The 17,574-nt window shown below is 42.7% G+C and overlaps 2 protein-coding genes and 1 gene segment (V, D, J or C); all 3 read right to left on the reverse strand.

Annotated features, from left to right (window-relative positions):
• Positions 1–589: 589 nt before the first annotated feature.
• The window catches only part of LOC149290021 (immunoglobulin lambda-1 light chain-like), a 128,316-nt gene continuing 111,331 nt past the window's right edge, over positions 590–17,574 (reverse strand). The window contains exons 3-4 of the mRNA XM_089489750.1: positions 4,991–5,026; positions 590–1,150 (exon numbers count right to left, since the gene is read on the reverse strand). Coding sequence (XP_089345876.1) covers positions 831–1,150; positions 4,991–5,026 — 356 coding nt within the window. The 3' untranslated portion in view covers positions 590–830. The remainder of the gene's footprint in view (positions 1,151–4,990; positions 5,027–17,574) is intronic.
• Positions 7,994–17,574, reverse strand: part of LOC149290022 (immunoglobulin lambda-1 light chain-like) — a 118,997-nt gene continuing 109,416 nt past the window's right edge. The window contains exons 3-4 of one of the 2 annotated variants that reach the window (XM_089489748.1): positions 12,111–12,144; positions 7,994–8,552 (exon numbers count right to left, since the gene is read on the reverse strand). In XM_089489748.1, coding sequence (XP_089345874.1) covers positions 8,233–8,552; positions 12,111–12,144 — 354 coding nt within the window. In that variant the 3' untranslated portion in view covers positions 7,994–8,232. Of the gene's footprint in view, positions 8,553–12,110; positions 12,147–17,574 lie in introns of both variants that reach the window. The other variant, XM_089489747.1, reaches the window with a different exon arrangement.
• LOC149290023 (immunoglobulin lambda variable 5-39-like) overlaps positions 14,796–17,574 on the reverse strand; it is a 57,773-nt gene continuing 54,994 nt past the window's right edge. The window contains 1 exon segment of the V gene segment in view: positions 14,796–15,344. Coding sequence covers positions 15,025–15,344 — 320 coding nt within the window.

Consider the following 17,574-nt stretch of genomic DNA (forward strand, 5'->3'; position numbering starts at 1 on the left):
TGCCTTATGATTTTGGCAAGGGAGCACAATTTTCCAATGGACTAAGGGCCCGAACAGACAGGCCAAAATAAAATTGTTTCAAGTCACTTTAGAGGTATGCGTTTAAATGATGCATGCTGGAAGCCGTGCCAAAGCCATGCTTCAATCCTGACATAGCTTCTGGCCTATTAAGATGTGTGTGTCATTTAAACAGCATACCTACAAACTGACCTGGAGCAGCTTTATTTTGACCTGTCTGTTCAGGCCTGAAGTTCTCTTTGCATCAGGATCTGAAATGCATCTTCCCTGCATGCAGACCCAGTACAGTTCACTCTCTGTAGGGGATGGACCAGGATTCTGGGTATGTGTGTGTAGGTGTGTGGTAAGAGGGAGCACATCAGCACCCATATTTGACTCCTCAGGAAAATGTGCAACATATTGGGCTCTCTTTTGTGTACAAAATGGTACCTACCATGTGTGCACCTTTGTTGTTGTTGCACTGGGCTTGTAGTCTATTAGGTTCAAAAGGCCTCAAATCTAACCTAGCAGGCTTCTGCTTATGTGATTAATGTCCCTTGGTTCTGAACAACTTAGAAAAGAACAGAATCAATGACATGGATCAACTTTTATTCATATGCTAACATTAGAAGCTGACATACCAAGGAGGTTTCAATGAGAACAGATATGAGGAAGGTTAAGGGAATAGGAGAGCATGGGACAGAAATCGGACTTTATCCATCAAACTAGTATTAGATGGGAATCAGAGAATACATCTGGATTCTTGAAGGAAGTATGTTTTTTTCCTTTCTAGGAGATGGACTCATGAGGGCCACCATGGAGACATCCACCCTTCAAGAACACTCCGATCTGTTGACCTCCTTCTCAATGGTCTCGCGTTCGTGGGTCACCTTGCAGGCGTACTTGTTGTGGCTTTTCCAGTCGGACTCACTCAGAGTCAGGTAACTGCTGGCCATGTACTTGTTCCCCTGTTTGACGGGTTTGGTGGTCTCCACGCCAGAAGAGATGGTGGTGCCATCGGCCTTCCATTCGACCTGGATGACGCCCGGGTGGAACTCATCCATCAGGCAGACCAAGGTGGCTTTGCTCTTGGTCTTGATCTCTTCCTGGGATGGAGGGAAGAGAAACACGGAGGGATGGACGGGGTCCTGGCCTGGAAGAGAAGATGGAAAATGTATAAAGTGTACCTACTATACACACATATACATATCTATATCTATATGAGATTCAATCAAGGTCTGTTGGAAATGCCTAACTTAAGTCACTCTGGTTTCCTAGATTCTGCTGTAAGCATGACTCCATCTAGACTTAACCCTATGGAAATAATAAGAACTTTTAGTTCTATGGTCTATGCAGTTCTGGTCCTTTCAGTGGAGTTTCCACAGAGGTCAGACAGGGGTGATTTCCCCTATCATGGAATATCAGAACCTTGATTCCAGTGGAATGGCCTTTCATCACAAGTTTTCATAGTTGGAAAAGCATGTTTAGGATCAGATTTCTTCAACCCAAGATATTCATGGCCTCATTAATTGCTCCTTAGCAGCTCATCCATTCATTAAGTTCTCATCCGTTCATTAAATTCATAATCTATGTGAATCTGAACATAAGCAAAACTCCATGGTCTAAAATGTGACCTAGAAGGTCTCTCCCAGCAAACATACTATTTCTACCAGGCTGGTCACTCTAGTCTGCATCCTTCTGTAGGGGGGCTTTTGCTAAGCAATGCAGAAAAACCATCTCTCTAAGCAAAGACGTTAGACCCAAATGTCTTGTATAGGTCCCGTGTATTGACTGTTCAGGCAGAGGGCCTACCAAGAATGTCCCACATTGATAGAAAAGTAGATTCTAACAGGATCCATGTAGGATTGTCAGAATGAAGTTGGTGTCTATACAGCTTGCAACGGTGTGGTTTTCCAGTCTTTTTACGGAGGGGCATCACATGCCCTGAGACTGGGGGAAAAATAACCTTTTGGAGTTGGAAGATTCTGGGATTTGTAGTTCAGAAAGTATCCATTGCAAGCTCTGTACATACACCAGGGTGAAAACCAGACTAGAACGCTTCCACTGGGATTGTCTGGACATGCCCTATGAAGTGATCTAGTGAACACCTTTCAGATGCTTTTAATGTATTGCTGCATTTTATATTTTCTAAAGGTCAAGGGTAGTCGGAAAAGAGGAAAGCAGCATTCCAGGAGGACAGACCCAACGAAGGAAGCCACGTCTGCCCAGAGTCTGCAAGACTTGCCTTGGAGGGTGACTTGGAGGTCTTTCATGGGGCCACCATAAGTCAAGGTTGACTTGACAGCAGTGAACAACGACGATAACAAAAACTGTAAGTGGCTCGATGAATTTGGATTAGCAGGTGGTTTAAAAGTGACGTATGTACATAGCGAGTACCGCATATACTTGACTATAGGTTGATCTCACATATAAGTTTTGGGGGCCAAAATTATGGATTTTGCTAAGAGCCATGGATAAGTCGAGGGTAAAACTTAGGGGCATATAGGAAAGGATCTAGAGGATGAAGCAAAGGAAAACAGTGCCAAAGGATTTGCAAAATCCCAGCAGGCATAACTGTTTAAGCTCACCCTAAAGCCTGGATGGATGAGAAAGAAGAGGGGGTTCAACGCTACGATCTTATTGGAGAGGCAGGTATAAATAATAATAATAATAATAATAATAATAATAATAATAACCATGACAGATCGCATTCTTGCCTTTGACCAGGGAATGTTTCCTTTTTAAAAAATAAGAGTTCACATACAGTATCTATACTGATCCATGGGCAAGTCAACTCATTTTTTTGGGGTCAATTTTTGGACTAATATTTCTAGACGTATACATGAGTGTATACAGTAAGTAAGGAAATCTTTCTAGATTCCTGGTCCAGCGTTCAAACCACTACGCCATGCCAACCTTCTCTCCATTTACTACACAGATTCTTGACCTCCTGCTACTTTTGTTCAAATAGATCCAGAGCTCCTTGCTTTGGACTTCCAAGCTCTCAGGCTATAGATCCCTTTAACAAAGACTGTGATCTTATTCTAGCCAGGGCTGCATCCGCACTGCAGGAACAATCCATGTTGACACCATTTTAACTGCAATGGCTCAAGGCTATGGAATTCCGGGAATTGGAGTTTAGTGAGACATTTAGCCTTCTCTGTCAGAGAGCTCTGGTGTTGAAACAAACTACAATTTCCAGAATCCCACAGCAATGAGCCATGGCAGTTAAAGTGGCATCAAACTGGATTATCTCTGCAGTGCAGATGTAGCCTAAGATGCCTGACAACCGAATCACAAAATTCTCTTCCTTCCTGTAGTGTTTTACTACATCAAGTTGGAAAATCCATTAGCAGAGATTCCCTGATATGCACCTAGACTAGAGATATAATTCTTTGTTAGTTTTGCTCTCAGTGGAAGCCGAATGTAATTTTTAGCAATTTTCTTCCCACTGTGAGAAAGAGCTTCAAAAATTGCAATTTTGTAATGACACAGATTTATTCTTAACAAAATGCATGTGTGTCCGGGTTTTTGTTTTAGTGTAGAAAGATTGCAAAGTTTGCAGAAAACTGCATTTTTTGACACAGAAAAATAATATTTGTGTGAAGGAATATTATTCTCCACATAGCAATAGTTATATTCCTCCACTTATGCACACACACACACACACACAAACACACACACAAGAGCGTGTGAATTTTGTACAGCACAAATCCTCAACTATGAAAATTTCCATCGGAATTCTTGACACTTGAGAAATACTATTTTAAAAACCATTTTTAGGATATTATCTGATACTCTTTCCATCCTTAGATGAGACCAAGAAGCCCCCCCCCCCCAAAGGGCATCGTGACACTTAAAAGGCAAAACCGTTTATTTGGTGCAAGCTTTTGCGCACTGAACCTAATTCCTAAGATGCATCCGTTGACATGGAATGCAGTTCATGCACATTTATGCCAAATACAATGTCTTTGAAGCTGCATCTGCACTACAGAATTAATGCAGTCTGACACCGCTTTAACTGCCATGGCTCCCTCCTATGGAATCCTGGGATTCCTAGTCTGTTGTGGCCCGACAGCTCTCAACTACAAATCCTAGAATCGCATAGCATTGAGCCATAGCAGTGACTGCATTTATTCTCCAGTGCAGATGCAACCTCAAATATCAAAAGTCTTTCATCATCATCATCATCATCATCATCATCATCATCATCATCATCCAATTTATTTATATTCCACTTTTTCACAAGGAATCAAAGTGGATGCCAACAGTATAAGGATAAAACATGATACAGATGATGATGATAATAATAATAATAATAATAATAATAATAATAATAATAATAATAATAATGTTTATTTTTAGCCCACCTCTCCCTGCGAATTAAGGCAGGTTACAGTAAAAAATAGTAAAATACATAATACAGTAAATCATAATAAAGTAAATCATAAATTTTAATTCCTTTAGCTGCACCAGATGAGCTTGGCTTTCCTGCCGGACATTGTTAGAAGGAAAGGAGAGGGGTGATTTCAACATTACTTTTTCTAGTCTCTCCCAGAGAGAAGGCAAGAGATCTGTAAAATGGAGGTTGAACACTATGCATTGGCTAGGATTAAATATTCAGTAGTTATTATTGGATCATTGGGTAAGGGTTTGAGTGATGGACTATGACTCCGGAGACCAGAGTTCGATTCCCTACTCGGCTGTGGAAACCCACTTAGGCAAGTCACACTCTCTCAGCCTCAGTGGAAGGCAATGTCAACCCTCCCCCCGAACAAATCTTGCCAAGAAAACCCAGCGATAGCTTTCCAAAAGGTTGCCATAAGTCTGAAACGACTTGAAGGCACACAACATTATTGGATCATAATAGGTCAAAACAATGGCATTCCTGAAGTTGGGTTGAAGTCAGAGGGAGATCAGAGCACAAAAAGCATGGAAATGTTGCAATACTTTCATGCAGAAGAAAAAGAATACGATGAATTTGGTGACTTACCAGTGACAGTCAGGTGGGTTCCACCTCCAAAGACGTACCACAGTGACAAAGAGCAGGACAAAAACCTCCCTGCCTTTCACAGACCTGAACTGGTATGGACACTGATGATAGAAAAGTCCTCTATATGTTTTTATCCTATATGGGAAAAAGAGTGGACAAGTTGGTCATCAGCTCTCGGTTTCCTTGAGATGAATTACTTTCCATTTCCAAAGGAGTTGGAGTCAATGGTATGTTATGGAACAGTAGTGGTGGTGTTTGTTCCCTGGTTAATCTCTGGACACTCAAGAGACGTGGTCTTGTTGGCAATCCATAAGCCTCCCCAGGTCCTTCACCAGTGGTTCCTTGGTTTATGGTCACTTTCTAAAAGATAGTTCCACAAGCCTCCTCAGGTCCTTCACAAGTGGTTCCTGGGTTCATGGTCACTTTCTAGAAGATAGTTCCACAAGCCTCCCCAGGTCCTTCACAAGTGGTTCCTTGGTTTATGGTCACTTTCTAGAAGATAGTTCCACAAGCCTCCTCAGGTCCTTCACAAGTGGTTCCTGAGTTCATGGTCACTTTCTAGAAGATAGTTCCACAAGCCTCCCCAGGTCCTTCACAAGTGGTTCCTGGGCTCATGGTCACTTTCTAGAAGATAGTTCCACAAGCCTCCCCAGGTCCTTCACAAGTGGTTCCTGGGCTCATGGTTACTTTCTAGAAGATAGAGGGAAGCTCTTGAATGAGATTCCTTTTCTTCTATATTTCAAGAGGCCATTAAGGAGATATCTATAACTGGTGCTAATGACTAGCAAATAGAGAACAGTCTTCTTGTAAGAAGTCTTGCATGTGTCTGTAGGCAATGGACTTTGGTCGATGCTCTGATTCATAGACATTAATCTCGGTGCCCTGGACCATTGCTTTAAGTGTAAATAGGAACTTTATGGTGCACATGGGATGATGGGTATGAAGATGTGGCTTGTGTACCGGCTTCTCCATATGGAGTCCTACCTCCTCCGACACGCACCTTGGTTGTCCCATGTAGCAGTGATTTTCCGGAGCCCAGTGAGGACAGCTTTTCCATTAGGGTTGGCTAGTAGTTTCTAAAAATGGCCACAATATCATGGACATTATCCATGCTGATCTCAAGCATGCTTTCATGGTCTCTGCCCCTTTTGACACTCACTACAGACATAGGGTGCATCTACACAGTAGAAATAGTGCAGTTTGATTCCACCTTGACCACTGTGTCCTATGGGATCCTGGGATTTGTAGTTTTACAGGGTCTTTAGCCTTCTCTGCCAAAGAGTGTGGTGCCTCACAAAACTACAAAGCTCAGGATTGTGTAGGATGGAGCCATGGTGGTTAAAGTGGCACCAAGCTGAATTATTGCTACAGTGAAGATGCACCGATTAGATGGAGTGGTGTTGCTTTGATGATTCGAAGGCTATACTCTGTCGAAGTATTCACACCATTCTTTGAAACCTCGCACTAAATTCTTGGGGTAATTTTGTGAAGCCAGGTTTGTAATATGTGTCTCCCCACGGCCTGTTACAGAATAAGTTGCGTGGCCTACATCCTTCTATTAGTCTCAACTAGTATAGACCCATTAAATTGGTTGCATCTGCCTTCATCTTGAACTCAGCACCGGATTCAATGGGTTTATTCTAAAGGGAACTAACCAACCCGATTCTGGCCATATACTGTGTTGAATTGTGCTGGGTTCTAGTCCAAATATCCAAGGATCTACTAGATGGGCAGAGTCTAAGGTCCCAACATAAGTTCATCATCTTGCATTGTAGTGTTTTGTGTTGTAGCGATTTGGGTGTTGGACTAAGATTTTGGGAGACCAGGATTCAAACCTGTGCTCTGCCATGGAAACCCACTGGATGACCTTGGGTAAGTCGCATGCTCTCAGCTTCAGAGGATGGCAATGGCAAACCTCCCCTGAAGAAATCTGGCCAAGATAACCTGGTGGCCTTAGGGTAACCATAAGTGAGAAATGACTTCAAGGCACTCAACAAAACAACAACCATGGATAGTTCTTTTTAAATGCAGGCTTAAACCCAAAGCGAAGTCATCTCCTCACTAACATGGCAACCACACCGCTGGCCAGTGTGCCTTGATAGTTCTCTCTCTTTCTCCAGATCAGCCCTGTAACTAGCTAAGCATCTTAACCACGTGGGTCAAAAGCTAAAGGAACACTTATTAGACTTTCCTCTGAGAGACATTTCTGAATAATAATAATAATAATAATAATAATAATAATAATAATTTGTTTTATTTATATACCGCTATTCCAAAGATCATAGCGGTGAACAGCAAGTAAGCTAATTAGCAAGTAAGTAATGATGTTGTTACAACTGTATTTTCTCTGCCCATGGTGGGGAAAAGAAGCTTATTGGATTTTTGTCTTCATTTGCCCAAATGATCCACATGTTGCCTTATGATTTTGGCAAGGGAACACAATTTTCCAATGGACTAAGGGCCTGAACAGACAGGCCAAAATAAAGTTGTTTCAGGTCACTTTGGACGTATGCTGTTTAAATTATGTATGCTGGAAGCCGTGCCTAAGCCATGCTTCAGTCCTGACATAGCTTCTGGCCTCTTAAGATGCGTGTGTCATTTAAACAGCATACCTCCAAACTGACCTGGAGCAGCTTTATTTTGACCTGTCTGTTCAGGCCTGAAGTTCTCTTTGCATCAGGATCTGAAATGCATCTTCCCTGCATGCAGACCCAGTACAGTTCACTCTCTGTAGGGGATGGACCAGGATTCTGGGTATGTGTGTGTAGGTGTGTGGTAAGAGGGAGCACATCAGCACCCATATTTGACTCCTCAGGAAAATGTGCAACATACTGGGCTCTCTTTTGTGTACAAAATGGTACCTACCATGTGCGCACCTTTGTTGTTGTTGCACTGGGCTTGTAGTCTATTAGGTTCAAAAGGCCTCAAATCTAACCTAGCAGGCTTCTGCTTATGTGATTAATGTCCCTTGGTTCTGAACAACTTAGAAAAGAACAGAATCAATGACATGGATCAACTTTTATTCATGTGCTAACATTAGAAGCTGACATACGAAGGAGCTTTCAATGAGAACAGATATGAGGAAGGTTAAGGGAATAGGACAGCAAGGGACAGAAATCGGACTTTATCCACCAAACTAGTATTAGATGGGAATCAGAGAATACATCTGGATTCTTGAAGGAAGCATGTTTTTCCTTTCTAGGAGATGGACTCACGAGGGGCACCATGGAGACATCCACCCTTCAAGAACACTCCGATCTGTTGACCTCCTTCTCAATGGTCTCACGTTCATGGGTCACCTTGCAGGAGTACTTGTTGTGGCTTTTCCAGTCGGACTCACTCAGAGTCAGGTAACTGCTGGCCATGTACTTGTTCCCCTGTTGGACGGGTTTGGTGGTCTCCACGCCAGAAGAGATGGTGGTGCCATCGGCCTTCCATTCGACCTGGATGACGCCCGGGTGGAACTCATCCATCAGGCAGACCAAGGTGGCTTTCCTCTTGGTCTTGATCTCCTCCTGGGATGGAGGGAAGAGAAACACGGAGGGATGGACGGGATCCTGGCCTGGAAGAGAAGATAAACAATTAGTTATTTGCAGGATGGTCAAGGTTTGATCCAGGTAAATTTATCGTGCCTAACTGAGGTTTCTTCTATTTCACGGAGTCTGTTGTAAGATTCACCACATCACAACCTTCATCTCAGTGGAGTTGCTTTTCACCTTCGGTTCGCATAGATGGAAACAAATGCTCAGCATTGCATTTCTGATGATTGGAAGGCATTGACAGTATTGTTAAGGTATGTACCCATACTGAGTTTACTAATAATGTGGAATCACAGAATCATAGCATTGGAAGAGACCACAAAGGTCAGCCAATCCAACCCCTTGCCATGCAGAAACACACAATTAAGGCAATGCCAGATCTTCACTACCTATAAAGTTTCCTCTGTAGTCTCTTCCAAGGAACATCTTTTGCATCTACTAGATTGGAGAAGTAATTGGCACCATGCATTCGTACACCTTTAGATTAGGGCTTTGGCTTAATGGTACAGGAATGGCTGCTCTTCTGGTGATGGCCTTAGGCCCAAACGTCATATGAAGGAAGGATGGTCTATCGCCAGAGTCCCTCACCAATGCCTATAGAGATTCTGAGTTTCTGAACTGTAGCTGTGTCTGGTCAGGACTGTGCCTGGTTGCAGTTGGATGCACCCAAGATGGAACGGTGCCCCTTTATCATCTCTTCATGGAAGAACCATAGATACTTTTTGGAGCATAACTCCTCATGTTGGCTGGGGGTTCTGGGCATGGTTATCCAAAAAGTATCTTTTCCAAGCTGTGCAAGCATCAGGGGGAAAAACTGGACTAGAAGCCTTCTCCTGGGCTTCTCTTTGTTCTCTTACGGGTTTTTGGAGTGGATACATGTTCCATCCCAGGAGCTATAGCTTGCAATCCAAAGTGATGCAGCTCAGGCCAGGTTTATGACAGCAGCGGAAAGGTTGATAGGTGATTTGAAGGTACACACATATATACAAATAGGAATGGCCTAAACATCCTCAAGGTACCAAATTCAGTTGATCTTGGATGCTAAACAGGGTCAGCCCTGGTTAGTACTTTGATGGGAGACCACCAACAATATCAGGTGCTGGAGGTGACATTTCAGAGGAAGGAACTGGCAAAATATGGGGCCTCTAATATAGAAACCAGGTACACTACCTTCCCTTACATTCACATTTGCAAAACAGTCTAAATCTTTCTTCTTGAGAAAATGAATTGCATTGGGAGTTGGGGAGAGAACTATAAAAGAAGGACACTGGAATAATGAAACATGACAAACTGGTGTCATAAATATGAAATAAGACCAGTATAGAATCCAGTACTTCAGACACCAAGCTTGGAAGAAGTCGGGGGATTCAGAGACTTATAGCCCCAAAGTGTAACTTTTCCAAGTTCAAACATAGCAAAATGTGTCGGCCAGAATCTTGTATTCAGTACTGGAGGGGCACCTACATTGTAGAAATAATGCAGTTTGACACCACTTTAGTTGCCATGGCTCCATGCTATGGAATTTGGGGATTTGTAATTTTGAGAGCCACCAGCACTCTTTGGCAGAGAAGGCTCGAGACCTTATAAAACTGCAGATCCCAGGATTCCATAAGAGCCACAGCACTTAAAGTGGTGTCAAACTGCATTCTTTCTACAATGTAGACACACTCCTAGTTAAGGGAATGACATTTCCACTAGGATTGGGAGGCAGGTCTGGCCAGGAGAGGTTACTCCATTAAGTATATTTAACAAAAGTAGCTGATACAGGATTTCAAGCATTATTTGGAAGGAAGCCCTACAAAGATCAGAATTTCCTTTCACATCGTTTTATCAGTCAAGGAAGTCAGGCTACAGTCTCGAAATGATTTATGGTACTCTGTCCCCATACACTTCAGTAGGATTGTCAAACTAAAATAGGCAAAGTACACTATATTTATGACTGGACAATCTAGTAAGATAAAAAGTAAAAGCCTGTTGGGTCTTAGTTGCAGTTAAAGGGAAGCATTGGTTTCAAGAAATACAGGACTTTTCACACAGCACAATAACAGCACTATATATCCCGCTTTTACCACCAAGGCAACCTCCTGCGAGATCCCAATGTCTGTCATTGAAGGAGGCACTACAGCTCTCTGGCTGGGAATTCTAAGTACGCCTCCTTCAACTGCAAATCTCAGAATGGAACCATTAGTTTCTTTTATTTATTTATTTGATTTATATCCCGCCTTTCTCCCCGGAGGGACCCAAGGTGGCTCAAAGATCAAACCTTTAAAATTATTAGAAAATTCAAACAGTTAAAATGTCCATATATAAAATCATATAAAATATACACAGTATAAAACGTAATATAAAATCGCATAAAATATAATTAGGTTTAAAAGAGACTAAAAACTCACCTGCTCCATAAGAAGTAAAATGAGAAGTAAAATGGAAGCATGGTACCATCAATGTCTACTGTGAAATGGCCTAATTATGAGACCTGCCACGCTGCAGAAATAAGGCTGCTTCACACCACTTTAAAGGTCATGGAATCCTGGGATTTGTAGTCTGGTAGGGTAGTCCACCTAGTGTGTCGGAGCACTCTGGCACCTCGCCAAACTACACATCCCAGGAGTCTGTAGCATAACATCATGGCAGTTAAGGTGGTGTCAAACTGCTTCATTTCGGCAGTGTGGATGCACCCTAGGTCACAGGTCTATTTTGATCCTCTTAAGCATAGGGGTTTTGAGTTTTATGGTACAACGTTTTTTCCAGCTTGGACCCATTTAACTTTTTGTTACACTGAAATGTCATTCAGAAAGTTGGCTTTGTGTGCATTTTAGCACCCTTTGTTCAGTGTCTGCCCAAATAGGTTTTCCCCCCAGACAACCTGCTATTTTTGCTTCCAAGTACAGTCAGCCCTCCGTATCCATGGGTTCCTTATCCACGGATTCAACCACCCACAATTTGAAAATATTTTAAAATATCTATAAATTCCGAAAAGCAAACCTTGATTTTGCCATTTTATATAAGTGGTGCCATTTTTATATGTTGAACGGGATTTGAGCATCCACCGGTTCTGGTATCCACAGGGTCCTGGAACCAAATTCCAGAAGATACCAAGGGTCCATTGTAGACCAAAAATTCCTTGTTTTAGATTGCCAAATCCCTAAGCAATGCATTACATGAACAGGCACAGTCTTGTTGTTCTAGCTAAGAGATCTGACAACTGTATCACAAAAATCTCAATTTAAGTCAATTTAAGTCAAGTCGGCTACCTGGAGATACTGCAACACACACTCCCTTTCTTGCTAGATTTGGCATCTACCAGTAAAAACATTTTAGAGATTTTCAAACAACATGACATTAACCTGAAGTGGACCCAGAAACAGAGCAAAGAGTTTTATGGCAATTTCAAGGTGCATCTGATGAAGGGAGTCGTGACCCATGGCACTTTTATGCCAAATAAAACGAATTAGCCTTTCAGGGAATGGGATCCCTGAGGTTGACCTGAACTCGGAAGGAGAGAAGAGGGCAAAAAAAGATGGAAATGTTACAATATTTTCATACAGACGGAAAAGAATATGCTGAATTCAGTGACTTACCAGTGACAGTCAGGTGGGTTCCACCTCCAAAGATGAACCACAGTGAGACACAGCAGAACAAAAACCTCCCCACCATTCACAGCATTGGTAGATCATGGAGACCAGCCAGAAGAAGGGCATCCCATAAGGGAACAGAGTAGACAATAGCGCACCAGTTCTTAAGATGAAGTGTTTCCCTTTTCAAAGAAACTGGAGTACATCATGCAGTTTGGACTAGAACTCATGCCATGCTCTGTTTAAGTTCTGAAGAAGGAACAGATGAAGTCCTGTTGGCCATCCATGAGCATCTCAGATGCTTCAAGTGGTTCCATGGAGCCTGGCCACAACCTGGATGGAGATCTGTCCAAAGGGATGCCTTAAACCATTATTTTTGGAGCCATTGAGGAGAATTGTAGAAGTGTTGCCAATGACTTTCTTAGTCCTGCAGATGTAGAATATGCTCCTTGAAAGAGGTCTTACATGGCCCTTTGTAGGGCAATGACACTTTGCCAATGCTCTGATTCATAAAAATTAATCTCAGTGCTCTGGACCATTACTTTAAGTGTAAATATGAACTTCTCTAATGAAAGGATGGCCTACCTGAATACTTAGTAAGTTAATGGATTAAAAATGAATTTGTTGGGTTGGTTTGAAAAGCTAGCCATGGATTTCCTTCACATTCAGAGGGAAAGATGCCCTTCCACCAATGTATACTTTTGTACCCCCAAAGTGGAGAGCTTAGTAAAGCTCTGCTTTGTTCCATCACATGCGTGTGCTCCCATGGGCAGTAGAAAATGTGGTTTTTCATGTTATATGAGATCTGGATGTTTCTGAAGTGGAGTTTGAGGTAGCCTCATGGTTTTTGTGGTCCAACAATATGAAAATATCTTCAGTAGACTCATCAGGAACTGACCACAGGGAGCGGATTCCCTTATGTTTTTAATCTATGCAGCTCATTCAAGTGTCCATTTGGTCTTGGATGGATAGGCCGAGGTTAGTTAAAGTAATGGTTTGGGCCCAGGTTATTTGAAGGACCACTTCCCCCTTTATGAGCCCATTAAAGTACTAAGATCTTCTCTTTGTCCCATCACCCTCTCAGGCTTATTTGGTGGGAAAAAGGGAGATAGGGTCTTCTTGGTGGCTGCTCCTGGCCTTTGCAACTCCCTTCCCATCTTCCTTGGCCTTCTCCCATCAGCAAGTGAACTCTTTCCTATGCCCTTATTTTTTAAGGAAATGACTGCGATGGGTTTTTAATAATACACTGGGTTTTTTTTATTATAAAATATCTTGTTTTTTAATGAATTTGAAAATGATTTTAATTCTATAGATTGTGTGTTTGTTTGAAAAGAATGACGTCACTGATGTTTTTGTCTGTTTTTCATATGCACTGGTTTCAATCATTTGTAAGCTGCCTTGAGTCTCACCATTGGGGAAAAAGGTGGGATATGAATGAATAAAACCATCATCATCATCATCATGGTCATCATTCTCCATGAGCTTCACTGGTGGTCTCCCAGTCAGCTAGTGGGATGGACCGTGTTCAAAGTTCAGTACAAGCTGATGTCCATGGAGTGACTATTATGCAGATTTGGCTTCAAAACTAGCTTGTCCATATGGCGACCCATCTCCTCCTGCACAGACACTTCAGGTGTAGCAGAAGAATGGACAACATTGAACCCTAGGACCATGTGTTGCCCCAAAGGCTATTGTTGCAACCCTTGACCTCTCTAGATGCGCTAAAGTGCAAATGAACCAGTACTTCCCAAACTTTGTGTGTTTTGGACTTCAACTCCCAGAAGCCCCAGCCAGCTTGGCCCAAAGTCAGGAATTCTGGAAGTCCAAAAACACATGGATGAGCAAAGTTTGAGAAATACTGGTGAATTTGTTTGCTAGATGTAGTTGTCCTCGGAGGGCCTCTTACAAAAGTTGCATGGTCACAGTCCTATGTTGCAGGAGGATATCTGCGGGGGCATGGCGGCGTGAGGAGGCCATTAGGAGACTGCCGTTCCAGAAAGCTACATGAAGAGCTCCGAGGCAGGAATCTGTAAAAATGATGTGTTCCTTCCTAGAAATAGTGGGGGGACAGGGAGAGCAAATGGTGTGTTAACCATGCATGCGTGTCTTGGATGGGGTCTGGAAAAATATGCTGGGGACTGTTTGCAGCAGTGCACAACCACCTGTCAGACAGAGAGCTGAGCTGAAACAGTTGTTTGGTTACAACTGTGTAGGATTTTTTGGACAGGAACAAGGAAAAGAGGCTTCCTCAAGTGCCGAAATGGTTTGCCTTTGAGGTTGTTATACACTATGATTTGGGTGGGGAGGAGCACTATATTCTGTGCATGCCTTGGGTCAGTCAGTGTGAAAAGCCAGGGAACTGTGTCATCCTTTCAGCATGATGCTAAGTCCACCTTCCCTAGGACAGTTCACTCTCCCTAGATAGAAAATGGAGAAGAATTGTGTATATTTGGGTGTGAGAGAGTATGCCGTAAGACTGCTTCAGGACCCAACTTTGACTCCTCTGGGAAACCTGGAGCAAGCTAAGCTGTTTATTCTGTACAAAAGGGAATCTGCCATGTGTGCACCTTGAGTGTTGTTGCATTAGACTTGGCTAGTCATTGTCAGAAACTAACAAGGCCTTGGTTTGATCCATGAGCATTCACCTGATGGTCTTATTTTCCTAATAAATTGGTTAAAAACAGGCACCAATAGCATTTATCAATTTTTATTAATGTGCTAACACTGGAAATTAAACATACAACGGAGGTTCCGGGAGTGCAGGGGATGTATGGGATGGAACTAGGTTTGATAGAGATCAGCCTTTATCGATAAAGCTAGAATAAGGGTGGAATCAGAGAATACATTTGGACCTGGGTAGGAAACACTCTTTCTTCCAAGGAGATGGACTCATGAGGGCCACCATGGTGACATCCACCCTTCAAGAACACTCCGATCTGTTGACCTCCTTCTCAATGGTCTCGCGTTCGTGGGTCACCTTGCAGGCGTACTTGTTGTGGCTTTTCCAGTCGGACTCACTCAGAGTCAGGTAACTGCTGGCCATGTACTTGTCCCCCTGTTTGACAGGTTTGGTGGTCTCCACACCAGAAGAGATGGTGGTGCCATCGGCCTTCCATTCGACCTGGATGATGCCAGGGTGGAACTCATCCATCAGGCAGACCAAGGTGGCTTTGCTCTTGGTCTTGATCTCCTCCTGGGATGGAGGGAAGAGAAACACAGAGGGATGGACGGGGTCCTGGCCTGGAAGAGAAGAAAAACAACTAGTTATTTGCAGGATGGTCAAGGAAACACGGAGGGACGGATGGGTGCTTGACCTGGAACACAAGAGGAGGAATTGGTTATGTGACTTTGCAGGATGTTCAAAGTTTGGTCCAAGCCAATTGGACTTCTCTGAAGATGCCAGATGCTTGTGAAACATCAGGAATAAACTCTTTTAGAATATGGCCACAGAGCCCGAAAAACCCACAAAAATCTACCCATTGGACTCAATTTATCACACTTCATGTCTTGTAGATTTCATGGCGTCTAGGCTAAGTGTGACTAACTCTGGACCCATTTCATAACATCAGAATGTTGCTATCTGTGTAACTGAATGATTAAAGGATCTCAGTGGAAGAGTAATGGCTGCTAAGATGCAACAGCTCATAAAATATTTAGAATCCAATCTTGGGATCCCATCGGAAGAATATTTCCTCCATTCATGACTATGACCTCTTTCAGAATTTTAAAGCAGGGTCTCCCTGCTTTTTCTATCAAGTCCATCTAATGATCTGAGAATGCTCAGATTTGAAGGACGTTTCCAATCTCTACAACAGTAGGTTACTGGTAAGTATTTTCAACATTTTCACTGTAAATTTTATGCATGTAAGTTGATAAAGTATTCAAGTATGAATAGATTGCCCAAAGTTGGAAGCGAAACCATTCATGGGATGGTTAGGGCAGGTTCAGATTCATCTACCTGAAACTGGATTGGTTCCAGGTCCACCTGAAAGTAAGAGGATGGTGTCCCATCTACCCTCCCACATTTTGAGATGTGGTTCAACCTACATTCAGATCCAAACCCACACAATGTTCATCCAGTCAATCTCATTCCTGAAGCTCTTGCATAAAATGGTTACTTGTTGGCTGAGAAGAGGAGAGTGCAAGTTAAAAGCAATGTTGAAAGCCCAAATTAGAAATGCAACACTCCCCATTTAGAGTTCCATCTGCTGCAACATATTAATATTGATTGATTGATGCAGACTTTGTATATGTATTCTCAAGTGATTCCTTAAAAACATACTTAGCCTCTAGAGCAGTGGTTCCTAATCTTTGCTCCACTGGATGTTTTCAACTTCAGTTCCCAGTATTCATGACTGTTGGTCAAGCTAGCTGTGGCTTCTGGTGGCTGAAGTCCAAAACACCCAAAGGTTGGAAACCATTGCTCTAGACCATTGGTGTTGTATGCCTTCAAGTCATTTCCAACTTATGGCGACCCTACCGTGAATCTATCACAGGGTTTTCTTGGCAGGTTTCTTCAGAAGGGGCTAGCCATTGCCATCTTCTGAGGCTGAGAGAGTGTGACTTGCCCAAGGTCACCCAGTGGCTTTCCAGGCCGAGACAGGATTTGAATCTGGTCTCCAGAGTCACAGTCCAGTGCTCAAACCACTACATCATGGACTCTTCAGATTCAAAGTGCATACTCTACCATCCTGAAGCCCATCCTCCGGATTCATTGTCGCCTATCAGCCCAGACTTTATGCTAGGCAACATGCATATCAGTTTTTAAATATATATATAACTTCAACAACCATACAAAATTCAGGTAATTGTACAGGTCCAAGGTGAGATGAATAAGTTCCATTGTGGGGTGAAGCACCTCTTCCTCCTTTGGTCCAAATGGTGGACCTCCTCTATTTGGTTGGGAATGGACCAAGAAAGCCCTGAAACACATCCCACTCAAGGCACATCTAACTCTGTAGAAATCATGCAGTTTGACACCCCTTTAAGAGCTGTAGCTCCATCCTATGGAGTCCTGGGACTTGTAGTTTTGCAAGGTCTTTAACTTTCTCAGCCAAAGATGGTGGGCGCCTCACAAAAACTACAAATCCCAGGATTCTGTAAGGCGGAGGCATGGCAGTTAATGTGGCATCCAACTACATTATTTCTATCGCGTAGATGCACCCACCGTGAATAATTTATTTTCACATAACTGAGATACATGGAAACGACAATCTCATTATTGATTATGTTGCCCCGCCTAATACAGCAAATGATTTAGATACTTTCTCAAATCTAAGTTTTCACAAAACAAGAATATATGGAATCAACTATCTCACTCTTGATTGTGTTGTTTCACATATTTCTGTAAGAGAATATACAGTGAAACTGGACACGATGGCAGAAGGCTTTTGGTTGAATATTCCAATATTCAGTGAGAGATCATTACATCAATAGATCAATACATCAGACACATGGAAGTCCCATTTTC

Source organism: Sceloporus occidentalis, unplaced genomic scaffold (genome assembly GCF_023333645.1).
Source record: "Sceloporus occidentalis isolate IW3139 unplaced genomic scaffold, rSceOcc1.0.p SCAF_41, whole genome shotgun sequence".
Taxonomy (NCBI): domain Eukaryota; kingdom Metazoa; phylum Chordata; class Lepidosauria; order Squamata; family Phrynosomatidae; genus Sceloporus; species Sceloporus occidentalis.